This window comes from Panthera pardus, unplaced genomic scaffold (assembly GCF_024362965.1).
Source record: "Panthera pardus isolate Hobbes unplaced genomic scaffold, ASM2436296v1 HiC_scaffold_2, whole genome shotgun sequence".
Classification (NCBI taxonomy): Eukaryota; Metazoa; Chordata; class Mammalia; order Carnivora; family Felidae; genus Panthera; species Panthera pardus.
The window spans coordinates 31,671,535-31,699,428 of record NW_026526765.1 but is presented as its reverse complement, the minus strand read 5'-3'; the positions used below and the strand labels follow the sequence as shown (position 1 = coordinate 31,699,428).

General features: G+C 39.8%; 1 protein-coding gene across 4 annotated transcripts in view; it reads left to right on the top strand.

Moving 5' to 3' along the window:
• Nucleotides 1–27,894, top strand: part of DAB2 (DAB adaptor protein 2) — a 69,284-nt gene that overhangs the window by 23,176 nt on the left and 18,214 nt on the right. For all 4 annotated transcript variants that reach the window (XM_019464230.2, XM_019464232.2, XM_019464231.2 and 1 more), the window contains exons 2-4: nucleotides 23,726–23,912; nucleotides 24,922–25,061; nucleotides 26,216–26,314. In XM_019464230.2, coding sequence (XP_019319775.1) covers nucleotides 23,822–23,912; nucleotides 24,922–25,061; nucleotides 26,216–26,314 — 330 coding nt within the window. In that variant the 5' untranslated portion in view covers nucleotides 23,726–23,821. The remainder of the gene's footprint in view (nucleotides 1–23,725; nucleotides 23,913–24,921; nucleotides 25,062–26,215; nucleotides 26,315–27,894) is intronic.

Genomic DNA, 27,894 nt, shown 5'->3' with positions numbered 1-27,894 from the left:
CTTAGGCACGCTGCTCACGTCTCTGACCCTTGGGTGTTGCCTCACCCACCCTGCAAAACAGTCCTAAGAATGCCTGATGTTAATCAGAGAGTGATGTTGAGCAGAGATCACACCTTAGACTGAAAAATACAAGGGTGTGATCTAAAATTAGAGAATTGGAACTCTGGTTTCGAGAAGGTGGCACATGATTAGTGGGTAAGAGCTCGGATTATGAACGGCAAATGACTGGGACCACCAGTCACTTTGCCACTGAAGACAAGAGATACCATGTCTGAGCTTTGTTTTCTCCATCAGTAGAATAGGTGGCCCCAAAGTTAAAGGTGAACCCATTAAAAAAAAAAAAAAAACAAACTTTCTCAGAGCCGTTGCATTCGCAGTACCCCTACTCTAGAACCAAAATTCTCGGTACAACAACTAAGCTGATATTTGGAAAATGTTCTTGCTTTCATCGTTTGTGAGCTTTAAGCAAGCTAAAATCTAGAGACGAATTTCCACTGAAAATTAGGAGACCTTCCTTCTTGCACACCTTGAAACTATAAAATGTGAGGGTCAAGCAGGAGAATGTGGCAATGCTTCATAAACCAGTACAGGCACGCAAATATTAACTCTTAAGGTACCACTTAAATCTCATCCGGGCAGGACAATTCAGTCCTCCTAAGGTCTAGAGTTCATCCATACTCAGAGAACTGGACAGTGATGAACAGCTTCACTAAATGTGTCCATATTGGATATTGCTGCCCTCCTTGTTCTAAACATTTCACACAAATGACCTCACTGAGTTTTCATATTTTATGTGTCCTATTAGGGGCCCAAGGCCTGTTTTAATCTTCTAGAATATGTCACACAGATGCTAAAGTGCTTTTTATTATCATTTCTTTATTTATCATATGCTTGAGCATTTGTCAGTGGTCTAGGATAGTTGTAGGAAGAATGCTGAGTTACATGAAGAATTGGGCTTCGGGGCGCAATGTTAATCCAGATGGGAAACATATAATTGACCTCTAGATCAGAGGGTCAGAGTGGGAATGGTACACATAGTAGTTGCTCAAATGTCTGTTCTTTAAAAGAAAGTCTCAGATCTGCTTTAATTACATTAACACTGGGCGGTGGTAGTGGTATTTTTGGTTGTGTGTGTGTGTGTGTGTGTGTGTGTGTGTGTGTGTTTTAACCTTTGCTTCTAAAGTTAAACATCTTAATTGCAATCCTATTTTTTAAGTAGAAGACAAATATGTAACTGATAGAATAGGCTCTTCTACCCGCATCTGGTTGATAGTGAGATTTCATATCGATTTCTGCTTGGACCAAGGCTCAGCTATAACTGAAGATTTTGGAAAAACTCATAGACTTGAATTGAAAAGGTCATTTTATTCGGTGTCCAGGCTGCCTTCTGAAGGGTATCCTGATGCATGGATGCTTGCTTAACTGCCTGCCAACTTGTTCTTTGGGATTTCTGATTTATTTATCCTGCTCGTCTAAAGTTCTCAGTGACTAAAAGTTGGCTGTAATTGAAAGTTGGATGATAATATTTACCCGACACCTGCTAGCAGACAGATAAGTGCCAACAATTGCTGCCTGTAAGAAATTTAGAAAAAAAAAAAGTGGCATCTACTCAACTAACCCGTGGTTTTATTATAATTAAGTGACACAGGTAGGGTCCAGAGAAAGAAAAGGCCACCAGTGTGGTAATGGACTTGGCTTTTAAAGGAATGGTGGAAGTCAGAAGAAAAACACATCTTTGGCAGAAGCACATAGGCAAATTGTGCAGGTGTATGTCCAAAGATACAGACTGGCCAGTGTGACCAAGAGAAAGTACAGATGGCAGAAAGAGAAGCGATGGGTTTGGAAAGGAGAGATGGATTGTGCTGAGACTTGGATGTAAGGACAAGAACTTAAATCTGTATTTGTTATGCAGTAGATGTCTTTGTTAAATCGGGAAAAGAAAATGCTGACTCAGATAAATTAACCTAGCTATATTGGTCGAATGAATTTGAGCAGAGATGGTTTAGCGGTTAAAGAAAAACCTGTATTTCATGAAAAATCAGCAAAGTAGAGAAAACGTCCGGCAAATGGAATATTAAGGAGCAAACGGAAGTTATGTATTACCCCTAATGTTTTAAGTGCCCTGCTCTTTACCACGCTGTATGGGACCTCAAAAAGTAGGAGCTGACCTCAAAATTTCATTGAGTTGGAGAAAGAGTTCTACATGAATCAGAGGGCAACAATAGGTCATGGCAAGTGTATAAAAGCGGTCCGTTGGTGAGAGGTCAGGGAAGACTCCCCTAAGGCAACACACCTTGAGTGGACTTTGAATGACAGGCAGAAATTCATGCAGGTGAAGGCAGTAAGTATTACAGATGAGGAAGGCAACACAGGAAGGCACAGTGTGTGTGTGTGTGTGTGTGTGTGTGTGTGTGTGTGTGTGTCTGTCCAGGGCAAATGGAAAAGATTAGCCTCTCTAGGGAACAGGTCTCTGTCTCTGTCTCTCTAAAGATACATTGATAGATAGATAGATAGATAGATAGATAGATAGATAGATAGACATGATTAGTACAAAAGCAGGAAGGCCATGAGGTCCGATAAAGTATTACCACAAGAATTCAGCCATAAAAGTAGGCCAGTTACAACTAGTGCCTTACAACTTAGATTTTCATGGGACCCTTTTGAGAAGGTGAAGGAAAAATTCATCCCACAAAGAGTTTCTTTACTTTATGTATTCTAAATATATTAAAAAGTACCTATGTTATGTGTACAGAAAATAGCAAAATAACACCGTAATATGAGTTGGCTAATTGTGAGGGACAAGATACGTGATATAAGGAAGTATAGCTCTTTTGGAAACAGGAACTTGGGGGTGGCAATGAGGCAAGATTAGGGAAGAATACTGAAAATAATTTTTTGAAATTTTTTGATGGGGAGGGAGGGGGGTATGGACATAAAGGGTAGTTATAGAGAATAGAGGGCCAAAAGTTTGCCTGATTTGGTAGACATGTGAACCCAAGATAAATCTTAGCTTTGTTCTAAACTACAGACCGTACTGCGAATAGATCTTTTAGGTAAATCCAAGTACCAGATAAATTCTGTAGCTCTGTTTCCAGAGAGTGTATAGAGATACAAATGTTCAACTTTCTTTATGAAAACCCTTTAAGAGAAACAATGGAGGAAACTGTGTTCTGTTTTAGGATTTGGACCCTTATACTTTATGCAGCCAACACTTGTTTAAGGGCATACTATTTGCAGTGGTTATAAAGTCCAAATTTTTAAAGACTGACATTGACCAGGGGTTATCAGATACTCCCTTTGTAGTGCTCTTGTAACCAGACTATGCCGCTTAAATAACCAAAGCTATTTTGGGGGGTGGCCCTGGTTATATTTTCATAATACTGCTTCATTAAAATCTGTAAGTCAGTAGTGTTGCCTGATCTGAAAGTGACACCACTGAACTCAGAAAATCTGATAATTAGGAGTTTGCTTCTAGAATACAGAGGCTCATGTCATCTCTGAATCGCCTGCTTTTCTGAATGACAAAGCTGAATGCCAAGTGAGCATAGCGTTTCTTTCTGGTGTTTATGAAAATAATGTTGATTCAGAAATTTGGATAACTTTTTAGGAAACATCGCTGACATTCTTTTTTTTAAGTTTACTTATTTATTGAGAGAGAGAGAGCCTGCATGCACGAGTGGGGGAGGAGCAGAGAGAGAAGGAGAGAGAACCCCAAGCAGAATCTGCGCTGTCAACCCATGACTCAGGGCTTGAACCCATGAACCATGAGATCATGACCTAAGCTGAAATCAAGAGTCAAATACTTAACAGACTGAGCCACCCAGGTGCCCCCTGACATTCTTTAATAACCTAGTGTATCACAAGATTCTTTCCTCCCACTGTTTCTGTCACACAGATGCTCTTCCAGATTGTAATGTGGTTATAGGAGACTCTCAAACATTGAATGTAAATATCCTCTATCTAATTAGTGGTTTAAGTAAATGTCATAATTTGAAAACCGTGTGTCGAAGATGATAATTAAGCCCTTAAGATGAAATTTGCATCTTTCCACGGTTGATATGAAGAAAGCAGTTTATGTGGGATTCCTTGAAGTAGTATTAATTTTGCTCTTACAAAACACTATTAATGGCAATGAGACTTTCTACCTTCATCAGAAGCATTTCCTCTAAAAAACTTACCACGAGCTAGAGAGCAAACTGAGGATTGATGGGCAGAAGTGGGGATGAGGGTGACCTAAATGGGTGATGGATATTAAGGAGGGCACTTGTCCTATTGAGCACTCGGTGTTATATGTAAATGATGGATCACTGAATTCTACTCCGGAAACCAATATTACGCTATATGTTCAATAACTAGAATTTAAAGAAAAAATCGAAGAACAAAAATAAATAAATAAATAAACAAATAAATAAAACAAATAAAATCAAAAATAAAAAACTTGGCACCAGTTGTTTACTAACACTTGCTTGTTCTCTGTATCGTAAGGCCCTTGAGAACAGAGACCACGTCTGTTTCATCAGAGTCTGTATAGCACAGCACAGCGCTTGGCACCCGGTAGGTGTTCACTAACCAATAACCAGATGGCCAAGTGAATGAATGGCAAGTTACTCTCACTTGCATTATTGATTGTAAATTATTATAGAGTGAGCAAAATGAGAAATTTCAGCTCGCCTTACCATCTACTGGTATACGTAAAACAGTTCTGAGTCTTTTTTTTTTTTTTTTTTAACTTTAAGGTTATTTATAATGAGCAACATCCATGTGTTCCTCTAGTTTATATCTGCTCAGGGTCTGAGAAAGGCAGACAAGCTGTTACTGAAATTCTCCAGATGGTATGGTCTTTTCAAGTCCTTGGTTTAACTTCTACCAATGGAGTATTCATCATGGCTCATACATGGATCTTACTTGATAGGTATTATCACCTGGCCAATAATTATCGTAGTGGTGAATAGTTTTCAACCTGATAACTCTTCCCAAGGATGACTTCTTATTCTCCTTCTGTTTCTTCTTTTTAAAGTGGCTAGGAAACTGTTTCCTAAAAAAAACTAATAAAACTTGAGGAAATAGATGAAACCTTTGGCTCAACGCTGGATAATTAACGTTATCCCTTTGACTTACACAATTTCTGCCAAAATCAAAAGAAGCCTGGTTTTTTAGTTGGCATATGCTGCTGTAATGTAGGTAAAGATGTGATATCCATTAGGCTCTTTAAACTGCTTAAATTGGGTTGCCAATTAATTACTGTTGCACAGACCCCACTGGATCCAAGGAAAACCAGTCAAAAAACCAACAATAGACCATATACTGATCAAGTTTTAAAAATCCCATCATAAAAGAATTTTTTTAAGGCCTAGTGACTATTTGATTCAAACCTTACTGTTCATTTTTTAATACATCAGGAGTGTTTCTCGATAACTATATAACCAAGTATCAATGAATGACGTCTAAGTCAATAATGGCAGGCAGGATTCTATGTTTCAGATGTGCGCATGTTCACTTTGTAGTTTCTCTTAGCTTTTGAGTTTAATTTCACATGACTTCTAGCAAGCGCTCACGATTCTGTCTCTAGCCCAATGTAGACTATAGATTTATCTACATTATAAATATTGCTGTCTGACAAATTAGCTCATCTCTAAGGAATTTAATTTTAAAAATGCAGTAAGGCACTGTCACCCTGATATCACTATTCTAAATGCATAAGAAGCAATCTGTCTCTCATTCTACTTGCCCCTTCTTCACCAGCATTTCCTTAGTATTGACCTTTCTAGTCTTCTCAAGTTATGTGGAACGCATATATAAAATGGGAAAGTGCTGTATATTCTGCTTCATATGAGGAGCTATAATGATGTGACTGTTAGTCAGTAGCTGCCTTTTCTAAAGGATGTTCCTTTAGGTGCTCACATTTCAAAGTACCAATTCACTTACATAAGCTTTTAGCAAACTGGCATTATGGGAATTCTATTTTTAGGATAAAATGGATCTTAGAATGAAGGTTATAAGACAAAATGGCCTTTGATTCTTTTTTTAAAGCCACCTTTGGGACACTTGGTTCATATGAAGTTTGAGGGTCACTGTGCATGATAGCTTGGCAAGATGGGATAACCTTGGATCTGACATTTGAGATTGTTAGACCTTAACCTTTCAATTAAAAGGCTTTGTTTCCAAAAGATTAGGCAAGTATTTAAATGAAAAAAAAAAAATGGCAGCGTTAAATCACTCAAAATGGCAAGTTCACGCAACTATCATACTACAAAGCTGTGTGACCCTTTGAAGCCATGGCTCCATATTCAGACTCGTCACCTCCCCAACCTCCACACCATTGCTCAAAACCTCAAAGTCTTTCCAGTACTGTCTAGACAAAATATACTCCTGAAAATTCATTCTAATCCAGTTTGACCCACCTTTTAACCTTTTTTCCTCCTATCACCCAGCACGGGTCTTGTATTCTAACGAAGCTGACATAAATATCCTTTGCTGACTGCTATCAATTTCTCTTTTCTCTGAAAAGTGTTTTCTGGATCGTTCACATTCCTCCAATCTGAAGAACTAGCTTAATTCCTTTTCTTGTATACTTCTAAAACAAAAGAAGTTGAGAGCATACGTATTAGACCTGTGTGGTTTTTAGTAGGTTCATGGACTTTTTTTAAGATTTTGTTTTAAATGTCTATTTATTTTTGAGAGAGAAAGAAAGAGAGTGTGCTAGTGGGGACAGGGCAGAGAGGGGCAGATGGAGGGACCCAGAGCAGGCTCTGCATGCTGACAGCAGAGAGCCCCATGCTGGGCTCCAACTCCAGGACCGGTGAGACCATGACCTGAGGTACCCAGGTGCCCTGTTGACTTTTGCACTTCACCTTCTCTTCTGTCAAGTAGGGATGATGATCCTTCCCCCATAGCACTAAACGACAGAGTCTTAGCATCACAGCTGGCATATAATAAACATCCAATAAACTTAACTTAAAAATATGGCATTATACCTTCTGTGTCTCTAAGAAACCTGTTTAAGCCATCACTGATCCTGCACTTTCTATCCACTCTGCTCTCTCTTTTCCGGGACATTTATCACCTTCTGAAAGACTGTAATCCATTTATGTGTTTCCCTGCTAGAAGGTAAACCCTATAAAGGAATAGATTCTTATTTTGCTCACTGACATATCCCAAGCTGCAGAAGAGTACCTGGCACATAGTAGGGGCATAGATTTATTACATTAATTAGCTTCATTCAGGGGTAAACTTTGTTTTCAGTCTCTAAACTGCAGTGGTTTTGAGCAGAGATTAGTCGCCAAACCCCATATGCTTTGAAAAAAAAAAAAAAAAAAGAAGAATTAAAATTTTTAAAGCTGTCAGTATTTGAAAGCTTTTTTATTCCTTTTAAGGTAATTTTTTAATCCTTTTAAGGGCATTTCTTAAATGGAGGTGCAAACATAGAATGAAACTTTGGGTAGGAAATCTCGACACTGGAGAGATCAAGCCTCAGAAAGAAATTTTAATCACATCCGCTTCTGATAATTAGCCCTAAGAGTAGAACTTTGCTTATTTTAGTGGGACTAAGAAAACTTAATCCCTTAATGTTGTTTCTCTTACTATATTCTTTGGCAAAACTCATTATCTATGTGCTTCTATAGTTCGTTAAGGAGTACATCCTAGTTTTAAAAAAAACACACATTACAGCTATAAACATTCCTAATTTCAGCTTTTGCCGCACTAGAAGCCACCTATGGGGTATAGAAGGGCTTGATCATTAGTTTTTTGAGGATTTGTTTTAACCTCCTTGTCTACAATATTGAGTCTTTTTAATAAAGATTGGATTAGGAACTTAATAGTGGCTTTCAAAGAAGACTTGTCTTTGCATAGGGCTATAGAGTTCAGCTAAGGAAACGAATGATCTAATTACATTCTGTGATGCTAAAAATGCCTACATTATAAGACTAGAAATTAGCAGATTCCACCGTGCATCTGTCTAAACTTCAAGGACCAGATCAAGTTACATTTATTTAATGACCGTAATAGGGACAATAAAGAGAGGGTACACAGGGAACACCTATCTAATCACCTATATCTATCCCATGTTTTCCGTAAGTATTCAAGTATCAGTCACTTCCAAGCACAGAATTTTCCAGTAGGTCATTACTAGTTCAGGGACTAGACAAGATTGCTCTAAAAGCTATGAAACATGTTGCTTAAATGGTACATTTTTTATGAACCAGGAACACTTCCTTTATAGTGAGTCATTGATGCTGACGTTCCTGTGTAGGCTAACCAGAAGCCTTTTTGTAGTTCAACAAAAATATGAATGTATCATAATGGGCCAGGAGGTCTCAGTGGAAGCTCAGCAAAGTGGCACGTGATAAGCACCAATTGCTACTAGTACATCTTACGCTAAACTATAGACCCACACGGCACCATCATGTTTTATCATCTTCCAAAAACCCAATGGGGATGGTGTGCATTTAAGAGGCCCGGGAGAAGAAAGAACTCTCATTCCATCCGCTTATTCTGGGAAAGGCTCCTGTGGTAAGTCAGATTTTGTTTTGTTTTTGTTTTTTTTACCAACTTCTTGTTTTAAAGCAAAGGCTTGCCATTAAAGGATACGTGTGTCCCTGAGTGCTAGGCAGGTTTACAAGTGATAACCTAATGCAAAGGCAGAATACGTGACACAATTTCGAGCCAAAACTCTGATAAATAGAAAACAGAATATACTTCAAAAAATCGTAGCGCAACTGTTAGACAATTGTAATCTCACTATTAACTTAAGTCGTATTTATTTAACATGAAATGAGTAAACAGTTACCCAGCATTAGATTCATATGAAAGCTGTCTGCAGCTGGAGATGATTTTGAATAACAGATTTTAAAGGGCACAGACATAGATCCAGTAAGTGAGACTTTATAGTCTAGAAAACCAGAGATGTATAAATTTATCATTTTAAGTTAAGGTGGAGGTGTATAAATTTATCATTTTAAGTTAAGCCCTTTTAGGGAAGTAACAGTTCCTTTGGAACCATATGAATTGATGATTTGTTTAGTTAATTCATTTATTTCCTTTTAAAATGTACAAGCTGAGTTGCTTCTCAGACTAGCAGTATAGGTTTATAAGAAGCAGCATATTACATTCACTGTTACTTCACAAAAATATACAGTTAAGGCACCAATTATTTCTTCAGTCTTCTAGAATAATAACTAGATCAAAAGTAAAACAAACAAACAAAATTATATCGTGCTTGGGGAAAAACTAGCATTTTTCTAGGCTCCTCAAAGTCCATGGTTGATGCCAAATGACTTACCGAAGGTGGTATGGAAATTGACTCTAAAAGCTTCTTTAGATTAGGAACCGTGTTTAGTGTTTGGAATCCCGTAGGAGTGGCTTTTTCCTGAAGGCTCTAGTAGATACAAGATTCTTTGAATTACTTTTCCAAGCTTGCTGACTGTATTTCATGATTCCTAAGGTAGATGTCTAGATGTGTTTTATGGAAGGGGGACCAGTGAATGGTGGTGACTCATGATTCCAACAGGCGTAATTATGGTTACATTTACTTGGATTTATATATATAATTCGTGAAACAAAACCTTCCTCGCCTGCTTAGACTTTATTAAGCAAGAGTCTGATATTAAGTGGTAGGGGTTTTTTTATTGCGATTGGAACTTCTGTGCTCATCGATCTGTGCGGTGAATGGACCGCATACAGATACTTCAATACACATTAGAATCATTTATTGTTTGATGTATTTGTTTCAGTTGTGCAGCAATTAAAATCCCAAATCTGTTTCATTTAGCATGACTTAATATGCTACCTAGAATATTTCCATCCTTCAGTTTAATTTTAAAATGCATTTATTTATTGTCACATACTTTTCTTCTTTCACTGAAGTTTTTCATTTCTTTTCATTTTCTTTTTTTTTTAATATAATTTATTGTGAAAGTAGCTAACATACAGTGTATACTGTGTGCTCTTGGCTTCGGGAGTAGATTCCCATAATTCATCGCTTACATACAACACCCAGTGGTCATCCCAACAAGTGCCCTCCTGAATGCTTATTCGGTCTAGTATCATTTCCCGAAAGATGAGAGAGCAAGGAGAGTGTGAACTTTGGCTCAAGGACACTTGTGAATTTTTGTCATCTTTACTCACTCTGCAGCAGCTTCTTAGAGTTTTTGTATATAAACACACAGTTTCGAAGTCTAACTATTTCAGAACCTTTTTTTGGATCCTGCCTCCTAAATTTTCAGCACTTGAGTAGTACTCGTATATCACCTCAAGAAGCAAGAAAAACAGTTGGTAGATTCACCCTTCTCCCTGTACACCAGAACCTGAAATAACCTAGGCAATTTTTATCTGTTAACCTATCTGACTTGGTCAGCAACCAAAAAGTAGGAGAGTTCCCCTGGCTTTTTAGATAGCCTTCTGGAACTTTGTAACCTTTGGTGTGTAGAGCAATGGTATCAGGAGGGGAGAGGGCTAGTTATCAGCTTGCTAGTTCTATGTAAAACTGAAATTTGACAAATAAATAGAAAATCTCTTTATTTTTTAAGCGATTCTTTCTTCCTTCCTATTTAAAAACAAACCAAGTCTTTTTTCTAAGAGAAATCAGCTAAGTTGTGAAGAACCATCCATAAAGTGATAATTGATATATCAAGCACACGGATAACAGTAAACAAAAAAGTGGTTTCAAAATATATATACATATATATTATATATGTATATATGTATACGTATATGTATATATATGTATGTGTATATGTATATATGTATATGAATATATATATGTATATGTATATATATGTATATGAATATATATATATATTCATTCTAGGGACGCCTGGGTGACTCAGTTAAGTGTCCAACTTCCGCTCAAGGTCACGATCTCACTGTTTGTGGGTTCGAGCCCCACAACGGGCTCTGCGCTGACAGCTCAGAGCCTGGAGCCTGCTTCAGATTCTGCGTCTCCCTCTCTCTCTCTCTCTCTCTCTCTGCTACTCCCCAGCTTGTGCTTTGCCTCTCTCTCTCTCTCAAAAAAAAATAACTAAACATTAAAAAAAATTAAAAATATAAAAATATATATTCTTAACCATGAGGGTTAGCAGGGCCACCATCATTCTTAGAAATGAAACTCAGCTGCCCTGTTGACTGTGGATATCTTGCCCAACTGGAGGAGATCATATCAGATGTGGAAATGTGAGCCATTCGCAAGTGTCTCATGGAAGGTTAATGCCAACTCTACGGGGAGACTGGACACTAAAACAAAGGACACATTCTACTGAAAAGACCACCTAGAACCCAGAGATAACATGTTAGGTTAAGATAACTTAAACTGATCTCGTGTTGTGTCTACATAACTAGAAGGACTTTTTGCATGGTTTTGGTCTCTGTGTAGACACAGAGAAAGAAGTGCTGCCTGTCCATAGTCAATTCCTACACACACGGCCGTTTTACTCTTCTGTGCTGATGTTATAAGGCAGCTGGAGTCTCTCTCTTTTAAACTCTTCAAAACACAGCTTGTCTCTGAAACATGAGTTGCAGAAAGGTACAGAAACACTCAAGCAATGGCTTTGAGGATTATATAAATGTGGGCCTCTGCCTGGAAAGGAAAACCACATTGGGATTTAATATAATTCAGCCAGGCTATTAAAGAAGAAACCAAATATCAGGCAATGTTTCTTGCACTGGTTTTTGGAAGAGGAAAAGTTTAAGATTACCTGCTTGCTTTTAAAGTGCTCTGCTGTCGTATAGCATAAAATAATTCTACTAGTGTATGTGGCTTTTCGTCCGTACTTGTGTTGAAAATGCAGATGGCTCTAAATAACATGCTTTCTTTAACTCTTCTAACAGCCACGTAGACTTTCAAGATGACTGTTGCAATGGACCGGAGTAGAAAGTGGACTGTGTGTCACAATTAAGATTTATATGTACAAGTATCATAGGGGAAGGGCCCAAATGAATACACTATTGTGTCCTAAAGTCCACATGCTAGATATATTGCACACCAACTTTGACTTAATTCAGGATTATTTCATATGGGAACAAGAAAGCACTACTTGATATTGTGTGTTCAAAGACGCAAACTAAGATTCTTTTATATGATTTAGTTTAAAACGAGTGTGGAGCTAGAAAGAGGAGTTCGTTTGGGGAGCTACCCTAGCCTGGGAAGAATAGGCATGAAAAGAGTGAAATATTTGCTGGTCAGTTTGGGTGAGTATATATATCTGAGGAGAGACTGTTGGAAAAAGTATGAATAGTGTCAGTGTATTGGCTTAGGAATCAAATGTGCAATGACAGTCCTTTTCCCTCGCCCTGATTCATTAGCTTTTTGACTACCTTTTCCTGCAAGGGTCAAGCATAATATCCGTTATACATTTAAATGCCAAATTCAAAGTAAAATCCATAGGTTTGCTGTGCTTTTGTACCAGTTCCATAATGCTTCTCCTCAAATCACCAGCCCAAAGGCCCTGCAGTAGAAACTTTCTAGAGGCTTCCATGTTAGGAGTGCTATTTTTTTTTTAATTGAAAACCCTAAAATTGTTCACGTAAATTGCTCATTCTTTAGAACACTCTCTTACCTTGGATTTAGGATGAGAGGAAAACAGAATGAAATACTGTATCCTACTTTACTATTTAATAGTACACAGTAGAATTCTCCTAAATTCAAATTTTAAAACTGACTTACTCTATTCGTCCATTCCAGTCATCTATCAGCACTTCAGCTTTTAAAAACCTTATTCCTTCCACATGCTTTTTTTTGGCATACTTTCTGGTTACCATCACTTCTTAACTAGAAAAGGCAAGCTGTGCAAAGGCCCTTTCTGTCACTGTCACTGTCACTGCAGCATGGCGCCCCCTACCTTACGACAGCGCCTTGGTGCAGGCTCCTGTGCCACCACTAAAATATGCTGGGTTTTCTCCACTAAGGCAAGCGCTTGGGGACTGAAGCAGGTGCTGCCATCGCTGGCCCTGCGGTAGTGTCTCAGCACGAGTGGGTGGGGGGAGTGCTCACGAGAATCCCATCACGTCCCACACAGCTCTTTCTGCATTCCCACCAGCCACTGTACCAGTGAGGCTGCCCAAAGTACGAAAGTATCTTCTTGACTGGGTTAGATGGGAACCCGTACATTTCAGCCCAGGTCTTTAGTGTAGACTTCTTACTGAATACCCATTTCTCGACCATAAGGAATTTTCCCTTAATTCCTACCCCCTACCCTCCCCACACATACACATCTGCCCCGCGTTGACTACTTCAGTCCGTTGGCCATTTCCCAGAAATGTCTTGGCTTGCCATACAAATTTACCCACCAGATTGCCAGTTACCTTCAAGCCTAAAGCACAGGTGTATGGCCCTCCCACCCCACAAAGAGCCATATTGTTCTCTCTCCCAAAACAATGAATTCCTAATAGCCTTTCCTCAGAATTATTGGGAATCGCTCATAGCTTATTCCATAGTGACTTGCTATCTTTCTAATGGAGCAGCAGCTAATAAGGCAGTCCATGATGGTACTTAGTATTATAAACTGACTCAAGGATTCAGTCATCACCTTGCCAGTCTCTTTTCCCCACGTGGCTCTTGAGGTATAAATACAAATGGAACAATAGAAGATAAGAAAACAAAAAGGGGGATCAGGTCCTAGTAACCTCCATATGCAGAGCTCTGATAAATCTGGGTTGAAGTACACTGTTCACTAGACTAGAAACCCCCCATTCTCTTTTCCATGTCAAGGTGCATCTGCTACATTGCACTGCCCAGCTCACCCGAGATATACAGAGCACACGTACCATGGCTGGTTGAGCCACATCCAGATAGTCACTGGTGTCAGGGGTACCATGGCAGAACATACCCTAAATGATCCAATGCCACCAATGTAAACTAATTACAGAAATATGATCTTCAAACCTCCAAAGTTTCAATGTCACTTCGTCCCTTTGTAGAAGTGAATTAAAGGATAAAATCGGATTCCCGTTTCTCTTCTCTGTTCGGTCTAAGCTAGAGGAGGTCATGTTCAAGAACTAGTGTGGAATGATCAGCTGGGATGTTAAAGTTGAGATGGGTATGCACTCTAATGTCAATTAATCCATCTCCAAGCTTCATTTGTCCAAGGGCACAAGAATTCCACATGGTCAAAAGGCCGCAAGGGTATTCAACACCACATTCTTTCTTAGAGTCTGAACAAATGTAAAGAGAAGTTCTAGACTCAGTGCTCTGTGCGTGTCTTTGTTCATGCAAACATACTAACTTATAACCAGCTTTTCCAAAGGCAAGAGTATCTTGATTATGAATTTACATTTTCTTCTTTTTCTAACTCGTTAAGCATTCAAACTGAATAGCCATTATGCTGAAATAGCTGAGTAATATGATTGTAAAGTTGAGCATAAACTTAATACTTCAGTTCAACCTGTGAACAATTTCAGACATTCCTAGTGAACTGTTTGCATTGCCCGGTCTAGAGAATGGGCCCTCATCTGGATAGCGTTAAGCTGTGTCTTAAGCTTAAACTCTCCTAAACACTATTATAATGACTATTTTTTAGGCTCTAGTAGAAAATATTCTTAATAAAAACTTACTTTAAAAACAAAAAAGGGTGTGGTGGGTACAAAACTTAGGAGAGGTTATAATGAGTCAAAAGTCTTGAAAGTTGCCAACTTAAGAAGTCAAACTTCCTATCATGCTTAAAAAAAAGAAAAACATGAAAAGGCCACACACTGAATAGTAGACAATGTACTGAAATAAATCTGAATCCTTTGATCTGTGAGTTGCATCTCAAACCTAGCCAAATACTTTCTTCTAAGCAGCCAAATCAACATTAATAAGCCAGTTTGACCAATTAGGACTCCAGCTACCTAGGTTAAAAAAAAAAAAAAAAAAAAAAAGAATCCAGTGATAATGTATGGTTAGATCACATAGAATCCTTTTTTGGTTTTGGTTCAGAAAATGTATGTGAAAACTTATGTTCAAACTATTCTGCTAAGCTATCTTCCTGTTCTTTGCTTGATATATCTAAATGGAAGGTACTCTTGGTTCAATCTGTATGTAATGGGCTTTGTGCAGTCTTCAAAAACAGTTAAAAAAAAACAAAAAACAAAAAAACCTGACACGTATAATCTCTAGGAATAGGACAGTAGAGCCTCATATTAGGATCTAGATTTCTCCTGGTACCAGCTCTACCCCAACCAGCTGCTTAACAATAGACAAGTTATACATTCTTTCTTGACCTCAGTTCCCTAATTTTTAATAATGAAAGGGTATGACCAAATTATTCCCTAGGTTTCTTCCAGCTGAAAATCTAACCACCTGGTATTTCTTTAAGGAGACATAGGATCATGGAAGTAGATGATGGGACCTCAAGCTTGTCAGTACATTAGAATTATCTGGAAACCTTTAAAATATATGGGTGCCTGTGTCTCCTTCCCCAGAGGTTTGGATTTAATCAATCCGGGAACAGCATGGACGTCTTTTTAAGAGGCCCCCAGTAAACGTTCCCCAGGTGATGTGAGGTAGACCTTCTAAACTCCTAATGGTAATGATGTAGGCTTGGATTTGACTCAGCACCTCTGGTGATATGGAGTAGATTCAAAAGCCAGAGTTGAACGGGGGTGGCCCTCCCACTGACAAACTCTCTTACCTTTTCACCTAAGCCTTGCTAGTGAAAGTACTGCATCCCTCTATGGGTGTCCTTGCTAGCTGTTTACTTGTCGATCCTGGTTGTTCCAGAATTGTTTAAACACTTGCTGTGGAAAACCAATGCTGGATACAACCGAAGACTCTGCAGGACATAGTATGTAAGATGTAGCTTTGATTTAAGCATGGCTACCCTTTGCTGAGTGTGCTTTCTATGTGGTAGGCACTGAGGTTTCCACATAAGTTCTTACTGATTTCTTGTAACAACTCTGCAAACAATATTCCCATCATACCTAAGTGAGTATTATTAGATAAGTTGCCTCAAGCCACAGAGCTAGAAATGGTGAAAGTGTAAATAAAACCCCCAAGCTGAAAGCAGCTATGCCATCACACCTCCGCCCAAAATTAACTGTATGGGGAACTCTTGGCCTGACTTGGTTCCAAAGAAAGGGAAAAGCTTCTCGTTTCAGTATTCTTAAGTCCTACAGCGTCCTTTCCAACGATTAAAAGCAATGAAAAAATGGTCCCGGTAAATGCATACCTCGTGTATACTTCCTCGTGTTTGGTTACTGAGGCCTCTACAGCAGTGTCAGCACTTACAAGAAAATCTAAGGACTCCTTTTCACTGTGCATCAACATACTCTCATTTCCCCAATTACACAAGCTGCAAAAACCTTAGCGTCTATTATACTGGGCCTTTGCAGAGCAGTGTAAGCCTTCCTGAAAGCATAGGAATCCAAGCAGTTAAAGGAGAAAGGCTTTACATCAAGTATCAGAAACAGCCTGACTTTGCTGTGTGTTTCTGGCAACATACCTTATTCTCAAAAGGCTACTTTGAAAATAATGGTGAAGGCAGCTTGCTGCCCTCTTGGACCCCGAGATCTGCCTTAGAGGTTAATATTTCACATATGCTGATTCAGTACCTCAGCTGAGACAGGCATAAAGTTCCAAAGGACACAGGAGCATATTTTCTGACAAGTACAAAGTCCTGGACACTCTAGCAAAGATGTTTATGTTTTTTTGTTCTTGACTCTTCTCAACTCTCTTTCCTGTGTCTATTTTATGTTACTGTTTCTGAAAAATTAACTGGCATGTGAAAGTCAGTGGGATTATGACTTTAAAAGCAGCTTATGAAATACACATTAAAATCAGTATGATTTGTTTAAAAAAAAAAAAAAAAAGAGCAACCAGCATCTATAGTAGAAAAGGGAACATAGATCATGGTTCATTTTGAGCCTAGGAACTTATTAGGGATTGATTTTGTTTTAATGAGTCCATTAACTTACCCATAAAATAGACACATTTTATTTCACAGAGCTGTCAGGTTAAATGTTTCAAGTGCTTGGTAGGTTAAATGTTTGTCCCATCCTCCTTATCACTAAAAACAGATTCTCAAACATTTGTGGAATGGGGCCATCATGAAGTAAGTCCTTAAATTACTCCTTTTACTAGCGTTTTGAGACTGACCCAAGCAAATTTCTCCCTGCCCTATATAATTAGGATAAGGTCACCCGGTGGGGGGGGGGAGGGGAGGAGGCGGGGGGGGGGGGGGGGGGGGGAGGAGGCGGGGAGGGGGGGGAGAGACACACTTGTGTCAGGATATTTGTGCGAACCCTGGAATCATTAAGTAGTGTCGTTGCTGATACCCATGCAACCCTGCTGATGGAAAGGGTAAACAAGAATAAGGAGGCACCAGCCAGACTCCTCCCTACACAAATGTATCCCTGTACCGGGCATCCCAGGGTTCTAAATACTTGCCGTCTTGCATGAATCACTTGAAAGGCTAAACAAACTAGCAGATTTTTTCTTGTGCAAGGGATATACTGGCGGTAAGATGACTCAGGCAGTCTTCTGGTATACATTTCTCAGAGCCTTCTCAGAAACTGAAAAAGATGTTGCAAGCTCCAAAAATCTCTCCTAGTCATGTGATTCTTGTGCCGTGGAAAGGGGAAGTTCTCGCATTCTCTCAGGGGGGTTTGTTTGTGTCAAGTCCAGAATCCAAGTTATGTATCTTTGCTCAAATGGAAGCTAGCAAAGTTTCTTTTAGGGCTTTCTGTTGTATTTTAGGCCTTAACAAGGACTGAAGAATACATAATAGCTTTAGATCCTCCTCTCTTCCCAGCTGTATCTTTATTCCTCTCCTCCAGCTCCTAATAAAGGAAGCAGCCCCTCCCTAAGAATGAGAACCAGCTAGGTTTAGATGGAGAGCTGTTCATGTGGCTTTTTGTATATGTTTTTGAGCTTTAATTTTTAATCCCTGCTTTATGATAACACCCCTTGTGTGTGTTTCCTGATTAGTTTTGTGCTTTTTGGTCAGAAGACTTTCTGGGACTAAACCCAATGAATCAGAAGACTATGGGCTTTCTCGGTGTCCTGTATCTGCTTGTTCCCCTTTATGGAAACCTTTTACTTTGCTAGAGCTCAAAACAGAACACACAGATTAATGCAATCTAGACAGTTCTGTTTTAAACAATACCCTAGCTTGGGAAAGTAATCAAAGAAAATACTAGGGCACCTTTCGGCCCTCAGATCCCTTTTCCAGCTCCAATCTTTGTCCAAAACCAATTCATTATAAAACCTGCTGGAGGTTTTATGAGAACAATGGGCAATTCTGTAACAACGTTAGAAGGATTATTATGCATTTGAGTTGAAAATGTTTAAGTTGCTTATTCTCTCCAGGGGGACCTGAGTCTAGAAGCAAGACTTCTTCCATCTACTGCTTGTTGAAAGGTAGATTGGACATTCAGAAAGCCTGTAATGGGGGGGTTTGCTCTTTAGACCTTGGGAGAAAAGTAAATGCTTATCACTCTGGTATATGTGATACTGGATGGATGCTTTTATGAAAATATTTTCAAAAACCTCTCACATTTCTTCATGAAGGAGTTTATCTGTGAATCTTGGGGCATTGGAGCAGAGTCTATTCGCTGATCATTTCAGGGAACATGGACACATTTTATTAATTTTTTTAAGTCCATTTATTTATTTTGAGGAAGAGGGAGAATAAGCATACGTGAGTGGCAGAGAGGCAGAGAGAGAGAGGGACAGAGAGAATCCTGAGAAGACTCCGTGCTGACATGGGCTCGATCTCACAAACCATGAAGTCATGACCTGAGCTGGTATAAAGAGTCCAATGTTTAACCTATGGAGCCACCCAGGCACCCAAACATGGATACATTTTAATTTTTTTATGTTTCTTTTTGAGAGAAAGAGAGAGACAGCGTGTGAATGGGGGAGGGGCAGGAAGGGAGGGAGACACAGAATCCGAAGCAGGCTCCAGGCTCCTGGAGCCGTCAGCACAGAGCCCCACATGGGGTTCAAACCCACAAACCTCGAGATCATGACCTGAGGGGAAGTCAGATGCTTAACCGACTGAGCCACCCAGGTGCCCCCAAACATGGATACATTTTAAATGGCATGGCCTGCAATGCAGACCTATGTTTGCATTGTTATTGTAACATTATATACCTTTTCTTCAGGGAATTTATGCTAAAAAATTTTTTCCTCCCTATTATGTTTTTCTAACTTGCCCCTTGCTCATTCCTGAACAGTGGAAGGATATAATTAAAAGATACCAACTGCCTTTAAAACAATTCCAATGCTGTGAGAAGTTGTACTTAAATGTCTGAAAAGAGAAGTTTTTGCTGTAAAACCAGGGTAGTACCATTCACGTTAGAACCCTTCCAGGGATATCCGGGTGGCTCAGTCGGTTAAGCATCTGACTTTGGCTCAGGACGTGATCTCAGTTTGTGGGTTCGAGCCCATCATCAGGCTCTGTGCAGACAGCTCAAAGCCTGGAGCCTGCTTCAGATTCTGTGTCTCCTTCTCTCTCTGCCCCTCCCCTGCTCACCTCTTGTCTCTCCCTCTCTCTCAAAATTAAATAAATATTAAAAAAAATTTTTTAGAACCCTTCCATTTTGGCCCCGTCTGCCAACACTAGATTTGAGACCCGTTCTTGAGCTGTGAGGTTGTGGCACAATCACCTTTGCGACTAAACTGCACACCACCATTCCCTCTCCCAAGCCCCTCAAAGTGTTTTGTTGCACTTCTCAAATTCCTTTAAAATATTCTCACCTTAGGGGCGCCTGGGTGGCTCAGTCGGTTGGGCGTCCGACTTCGGCTCAGGTCATGATCTCGCAGCTTGTGAGTTCAAGCCCCGCGTCGGGCTCTGTGCTGGCAGCTAAGAGCCTGGAGCTTGTTTCAGAGGCTGTGTCTCCCTCTCTCTGCCCTTCCCAGCTCTTCTCTGTTTCTCTCTCCAAAATAAATAAACATTAAAAATTTAAATATTCTCACTTTAGAATAAAATTTGCCAAATTTAATAACCTAAATATTTTATTATCAGAAATAATATCTTACAGAAAAGTACAATATTGGGCTCCAAAGATGGCCAATGAACTCTTTTACCCAGATTATTTTAAGCTGAACTGGAGGGAAAGTGGGGAGGCTTCAGGAAGAGGTCTTACCTACTGTCTTCAGGGACAAATAGGTAACTGGGATGGGCTGGATGTGGGGGAGAGGGGCATTTGGCATATTTGAAAAGGTAAGGGATCCAAAAGCAAATAATACTCTAAAAGAAATGAGACATATGGGCTTGCTCTACAAAAATGAAAACAAAGGAGATTGAAGATAAGAAGGGGCAAAATATTTAAGAGTCTCACAAACAAAACAAAAGCATCTAAGTCTTTGTGCTAAATGCAAGGGGAACCCCAAGACTAAGCAGGAAAGCTTCCAATGTTATTCTAAAATTTAGAACTTCATTACTTAAAAAAAAAAAAACACATCCAGATCACCCCAATAGCCATGGGGTGGAGCACCCCATGGTGCTAGCCATGGACTGGAGCCATGGACTAGCCAAACACTAGCCATGGACTGGAGCACCAAGGTTGTCATGGGAGCGAAAGGTAGGGAGAGAAAAGGCTCAGAAAAAGGTAGAGGTATCTGATATATGCAATCAGATACCCCCAAAGGCCGAAGAGCAAAGTGCTTGGATTTGGTCAGGAGACCCATCAGCAGCTGAAGTTGAGTTTCTGAGAGTAGAGTTGAGATGAACAGTCCTTTGAGAGAAAGGGAAGAAAAAGAAGAGGGTAGGAGACTATTAAGTTGAAATGTTTAATCATGAAAGAATCACGAGATGATGACTGGAGGACTTACAGGGTCCTTATTTCTAAGATAAGATCTGAGCAACTTATAAAGGAAAGGGCCTGTCCCTGTATCTCCTTAGGTCAGAGTGTAGTCTCACCTCCTGATGTAAATATGGGCAAATATCCTCTTGAATTGGAATAAATTCTCTGAAGTTAAGGAAATAACTATCAGTTTCCTGGAATTGGAAGAGTGTGTATATGACTAGGAGATTTATCGTGTCACCAGGAGACAAATCTTGGGAACCACTGAAACCAGTCAAGGCACACAAAATAGAGGTGTATTCGTTTCCTAGGGCTGCCATAACAAAACACCAAAAATGAGGTGGCTTCAAACCACGGAAACCCATTTCCTTACAGTCCTGAGACCAGAAGCCCCAAATCAAGGTGTCAGCAGGGTTTGCTTCTTCCGGAAGCTCTGAGGGAGAACGCGTTCCGTGTTTCTCTCCCGGCTTCTGGTGGACATTGGCAATCCTTGGCATTCCTGCTTTGTAGATGTGTCAATCCACTCTTTACCTCTGTACTCACATTACCTTCTCTTTTGTGTGTCTCTTTGTTTCAAATATCCCTTTGCCTTTCTCTTATAAGGACATCTGTTATGGGATTTAGGGCCCTCCCTAAGTCCAGGATGATCCCAACTCAAGATCTTTACTTACAACTGCAAATACCTTTTCCCCAAATAAGGACAAACTCAAAGGTTCGAGGGTTAGAATTTGGAAATGTCTTTTTTAGGGGTCACTACATGTATGTAACAGCTCATCTCAGTAGCTAGTAGGAGTCTTCTCATAGGAGATCCATTAGTGTAACATGAGAGGAACTTGGGGCCAGACATCCTGGGTTAGACCCAGGTTCTACCTCTTAGCAGCTCTATAGTTGTTGTTTTTTTTTTAATGTTTTTATTTATTTTTGAGAGAGAGAGAGAAAGACAGAGTGTGAGTGGGGGAGGAGCAGAGAGAGAGAGAGAAGGAGACCCAGAATCTGAAACAGGCTCCAGGCTCCAAGCTGTCAGCACAGAGCCCGACATAGGGCTAGAACTTGGGACCAGCGGGATCACAACGTAGGCCGAAGTCAGACGCCCAGTTGACTGAGCCACCCAGGCGCCCCAGCAGCTGTATAGTTTAAAAACCCCGTGCCTTGGCTTTTCCTATCAAAATACTCATAGGGTTACTCTGAGTAACCTACTAATACCTGGCCCCCGACTAAGTCTTGAGTAAACAGGGCTTTGGGTCCTCTGCTATGTAAGACTTTAACCTGTAAAGAGATTGTCTCCCTGACTGCTTACCAGTCAGGTACCTTTGAGCAAAATTAACAATGAAATCTCCAGTTTAAATCATTCAGGTAACATTAGTCATACATAGATTTCTGTATATATATGTTTTTAAAGACTATTAAGACTATAAAGACCATTTAAAGACTCATGGAGGGAGAGAGGAAGAACTGACCTTGGGGAAAACATGTTGACATTTATGAAGTAAGCAAAGTGCAATTTAGGCTGATGGAGCCTCAAAAATTTTATCCTTTAGTTATCTATAAAGTAGCATGTATTTCTTTGGGTGGACTTGGTCCTTGAATTTAAGAAGCTCAAATAAATGGATGCTTTAACAACAGAATTAAGCTTTTTTGGGGTGGGAGGAATGTACCAGTTAGCGAATGGTCTTTTTTTTTTTTTTTTTTTTTTTCTTTTATTTGTTTTTGAGAAAGAGCGTACAAGCAGGGAAGGGGCAGAGAGGGAGGGGGACAGAGGATCTGAAGAAGGCTCTGGGGCTAAAACTCACAAATCCCGAGATCATGACCTGAGTCGAAGTTGGATGCTCAACCAGCTGAGCCACCCAGGCATCACAGTCCATGGGTGGTCTTAACACGATTACAAAGCTATGAATGGCTCGGCTGTGCCTCTGGTCTTCAGTCCATGTAGAAGGTTAAACTTTCTCTAGCTCTCTCAGAAGCTGTGTAGAAACTTTGACTCCTGGGACGTGAAAAAACCTTTAGAAACATTAGTTCGCTTCTGTGTGTTTACAGTGACTCTGAGTTTTTCTGTTTTACCTACCATGATACATAGAGAAGTTTTATAAGAGCACATACCACAACTTCCTTGAGGATAATAAGGCTGAATAGTAGCATAAAAGTATTTACGCTCAATGAATTGCACAATAGACATCCCGTAAATTCATTGATCCCCTGATACGTTTAAGTGTTAATGTCAAAAATGCTTGTCTTTTAAAGTATAGCGGCTAGATAGCCCTGGAAGCCATCTCCAGAATCCTAATACGTAAAAAATCTATATTTATCAATGGGAATAAGATAAAGTTTATAACGCTATTCCTGACACTGCCTTTGCAACTAAACGGGTTTTTGAAGAACCAGGATTCATTACTGTCCAATTTCAAATGCCAAAATATTTCTGTTTTGCTATGAAACCCTATTTCTGTATGTGTGACACATTTTGATCCCTACCTTTAATACTAGATTTTTATGCCAAAATTCCAATGCAAACTACTTAGGTAGGTAATCATTAAATGTTACTAGATTGCTTTAAAAAAAAAAAATCTAGGGGGCGCCTGGGTGGCTCAGTCGGTTAAGCGTCTGACTTCAGCTCAGGTCATGATCTCGCGGTCCATGAGTTCGGGCCCCACGTCGGGCTCTGTGCTGCCCGTTCAGAGCCTGGACCCTGCTTCAGATTCTGTGTCTCCCTCTCTCTCTGCCCCTCCCCTGCTCATGCTCTGTCTCTCTCTGTCCCAAAAAAAAAAAAAAATAAAAGCATTAAAAAAAAAATTTTTTTTTTAAATCTAGTAAACACCCTCTTTCCATTTTGGAAACTACAAAGGAAACAGTCCTACCCGCTCCTCTTCAGAATTCAGTCTGTTTGTTTATTCAGAAAGAACAAAATGAGTCTGAAGAAATACACTCCTAAATCACTGGTTATAAGCCTTTTAGCACAAAGTCTGGATTTGCTGTCTTACGATCTCATTATGCCTCTAAACTCTGCCTACAGGTATCTGTAGCAGGTTATGTTCGTTTGAGACTGCGGGGATCGCCTGGTGTCACTAGCCTTCTGCTGGTGCTGGAGTTGGCTGTCTGCCTTCTTGCCATGTCTAACGAAGTAGAAACGAGCACAACTAATGGTCAGCCTGACCAACAGGCTGCACCAAAAGCACCGTCGAAGAAGGAAAAAAAGAAAGGTATGGAGCAATCCTCTTGAGGCCGCTGAGGGGAGCGCGGGTTGGCTACCTCTGAAGAAATGTGAGGCTCGGGGTAAATGAGGCAAGAGCTGGCCCTTGCCTCACTTCAACCTCCGCCTCATGTCAGGTTCTCCTCAGCAGGAAGGTTGGACTTTGGCAGAGATTAGTTTGCTCCACTTCGAATAAGACCTGTGTCTGGAGGGGGTGATTGCTCCAACTTGGATCTTGCTGGGGAGCGTTCATAGCAGCTTGTTTGGTTGATAAACACAACTATCAATTATTCTTTGATTATCTTTCAGGAACCTGTTCACCACTTTGCTTTACTGAAGTAGCCGTTTTTCAAAAACCAAGATCTTTATTTTATTAGACCCTGTTCTCTTGACCTGAAGTACCACCAGAAAGTGCCAGAATCCTTAATCATTCGTAGTTTGAGAATGTGCCCTGGTTTGTTTGCCTTTTGCTAGTATACGTTAGCTATGGGAATGAGACTGAACAGTCTTTTCAAGAAAAGCAAAAGAAGTTATAAAGATGAGATAATAATCTTAATAATTTTCAAAGGAATTTACTCACAATTTTCTTCTGCTTTATTGACAGTTCAAAATGTTAACAAATAGAGAAATGGCTTATTTTTCTTTATTTAAAAAAAAGGCATTATCCTCCTTACTTCCTTTTAAAGATATTTTTTTTAATTATGATGAAGGATATCCCCAAATCCCACTCCATATATTTCCATAAATTTCCCATAATTCAGTCCATTTTGTACCTTTAAGAGTTTATTTTTTCTCCACCCCAACATCATATACAGTATCACAGAACATGCTTTCACTCAAAGGAAGTAAGAATAAAGATAGAACATTGCATAGTTGATCAACTGTAATATGACCAGTATTTATACTACTCAGATTTGGAGATTCTGGAACATACTTGGTCATACCCTGGGGATGATATTTAAAGACGTTCATAAATTTTATCCTAGATAAATTTTATCCTTTTTTCCCCCCCTCCTCAGGCTCTGAAAAGACAGATGAGTATCTTTTGGCCAGATTCAAAGGTGATGGTGTAAAATATAAGGCCAAGCTGATTGGCATTGATGATGTGCCCGATGCAAGAGGGGATAAAATGAGCCAAGATTCTATGATGAAACTAAAGGTAAAAGGGGAAAGCATGCTTTGTCTCCATCTTACGCAAATATCCAACAGCGGGAATTATATCAGAATTTTGTGTTTACTTATATCTCAATTATTTGAAAGAAAAACATTTCTAATCACATAATTGATCCTGTGGTACCTCATTTTATGAGGAAACATGACTTTGTTCACATATTTTGTCTGCTGTTCTAAAGACCTGGCTTAATCAAGTATTGCGGGACTCTATCTTTGGGCAAATCAAGTTTTAGGTCCTGGAAGTATTCGGATAAAATTCAGGTCTCTAGGGGCACCTGGGTGGCTCAGTCACTTAAGTGTCCGACTTCGGCTCAGGTCATAATCTCGCAGTTTGTGAGTTTGAGCCCCACATCGGGCTCTGTGCTGACAGCTCAGAGCCCGGAGCCTGCTTCAGATTCTGTGTCTCCCTCTCTCGCTGCCCCTCCCCTGCTCACACTCTGCCTCTCTCTCTCTCAAAAATAAATAAAGATTTGGGGCGCCTGGGTGGCGCAGTCGGTTAAGCGTCCGACTTCAGCCAGGTCACGATCTCGGGTCCGTGAGTTCGAGCCCCGCGTCGGGCTCTGGGCTGATGGCTCGGAGCCTGGAGCCTGTTTCCGATTCTGTGTCTCCCTCTCTCTCTGCCCCTCCCCCGTTCATGCTCTGTCTCTCTCTGTCCCAAAAATAAAAAAAATTTAAAAAATAAATAAATAAATAAATAAAGATTTAAACAATTTTTAAATATTCCAAAAATAAATAAAATTCAGGTCTCTATTTGGAAACTATGGCTCTTCAGTATTAGCCTTTTGGTTTTTTTAATTTTTAAATTCTAGTACTGTCACTATGTGAACCTAATAAATAATAATTGTTAAGTAAGACAAGACCTAGAAGGAACATCTTTGAAGGTCTAATTCAGTCTTGTGTTTACCAATGAGTATTCTGAAGCCGAGAGAATCAGAAGGACTTATCCAAGTTCACGCAGCTAACTCACGATGTCCTGGCTCAGTGTCTTCTATTTCATTCTGCATCTATTCTGAAAGGTGCCTGATCCTTTCATAGATGGCAAACCAGGCTGAAAATAAAACTATCTTTTAAATGATTTAGTATCCAAAGCATCATAGGGTAGTTTTAACTAGATTTTTCTTGTTTTCCCACTCTCATCAGGGAATGGCGGCAGCTGGTCGGTCTCAGGGACAACACAAACAAAGGATCTGGGTCAACATTTCCCTTTCTGGGATAAAAATAATTGATGAGAAAACTGGGGTAAGAATCCGCTTTCACTGACACCTTTCTGACCACCTGAGTCTCACAAACGATGTGACTTAACTCTCAGTTCTCTGTTTCCCTTTTCAAAATTCTGTGGGGGAAAGAAAATAATAATACATGTTACTTTTCTAGAGAAAACAGGCAGAAAATAGGGTAGGAACTGAGGAGTCAAGACACTTTATTTTGAAATTTATTCTCTGTAATGGATGTGAGCCTCCATAAACACAGATATAGCATAAACACAGATATGCTATAAATATCACTTCGGCATTTTTTAGACCTCAAGTACACAGAACTAGATTAACCCTACTTCCTGGTTTGTGAAGCTGTCATAGGTCTATGCCTGGGTCTCATTTTAATATATTGATTACCTGCAAACTTACTGGCTAATCCGAAGCTAGAATATTATCCGTAACACATCTACCTTTTCTTTCTTCTCTCTTTTCCCTTCTTCCTCACCTGCAGTTATAATCTCTCATCCTGTAGGTATAAACTTGTTCATTTACTTGTGGTTGCTGTTGTTTGACCGCATATGAAAGGTATTACTTATTTTGTTTGTTTTTCTGCCACCGTATCAAAAAACTGTCATACTACAGGTTCTCTGGGACTTTTTTCTCTGCTCAACATAACATCATGAGATGTATTTACTTAAAATGTTATTTGTAGCTCATTTGCGTTTCTGTAAATCAAGGTACTCTGTTGTATTAACGTACTATTGGGAGACCTCCAATTATCAACCATCCCTTCGTAGAGATGTCTGTTATCTATCATGCAAAATCCACTGGTCAAATACAAAGCCTTGGAACCCTGGCAGCCGCTCACTTACCCTGCTCGTCCTTGTGCACTGCTGTTTCTCTTGTCCCTCATCTCTCAAGTGTTATCTTCCCAAGCCCATCAGAGAATGGTGGCAGGTTTCCCTCAAGCATTCCCTTGCTCCCCAAACCTTCTAAGATATCCAGTGTATACTCTCCAGTGGCCTTAGGCATCTAGACAAAAACTAAGGTATGTTATGACCACCTACAGATATCCTTGAAGGGTTGAGCCCTGCTGTGTGCTTGAAAGGATCAAGACAAAGGGGAGTGGAGGGAATAGATGGGAAGGCACCACTAAACCAATAACCCCCTGCCCCAGGCAACTCGTGGATAGTGAGGTGGACATGGGAAAAACCTGATACGAGCATTTGGCAACTTGCAGAATGTTCTGGGGATGATTGTTCTAACAATACTTCAGATGATTTTCTGGCCACTCAGAGCCATTGTCGAAAGATCCCATAACGAACTTAGTTATGCTGTTCACCTAAGTTTGACTTTGAGTTGGGAAAGTCGACCCACATAGATGGTTTAGCAATGAAATGTGCCATCTTTGCTTTAGAAATTCGTGGTCTCCTAATACAGTCCTCAATCCTTTCTTGCTATGTGGCATCATATCTTTGGGATGGAGATAATCAAGTATCAATATTCTAGGAAGTGTTTTTCCCACTTCTGTTTTCTCCTCTTTGTTCCTTTTGGAGCCCTTACTAACAAGAATAAATGTAGCTCTAACCTTCAACCAGAGGCAAAAATTTCTTTCTTCAAGTG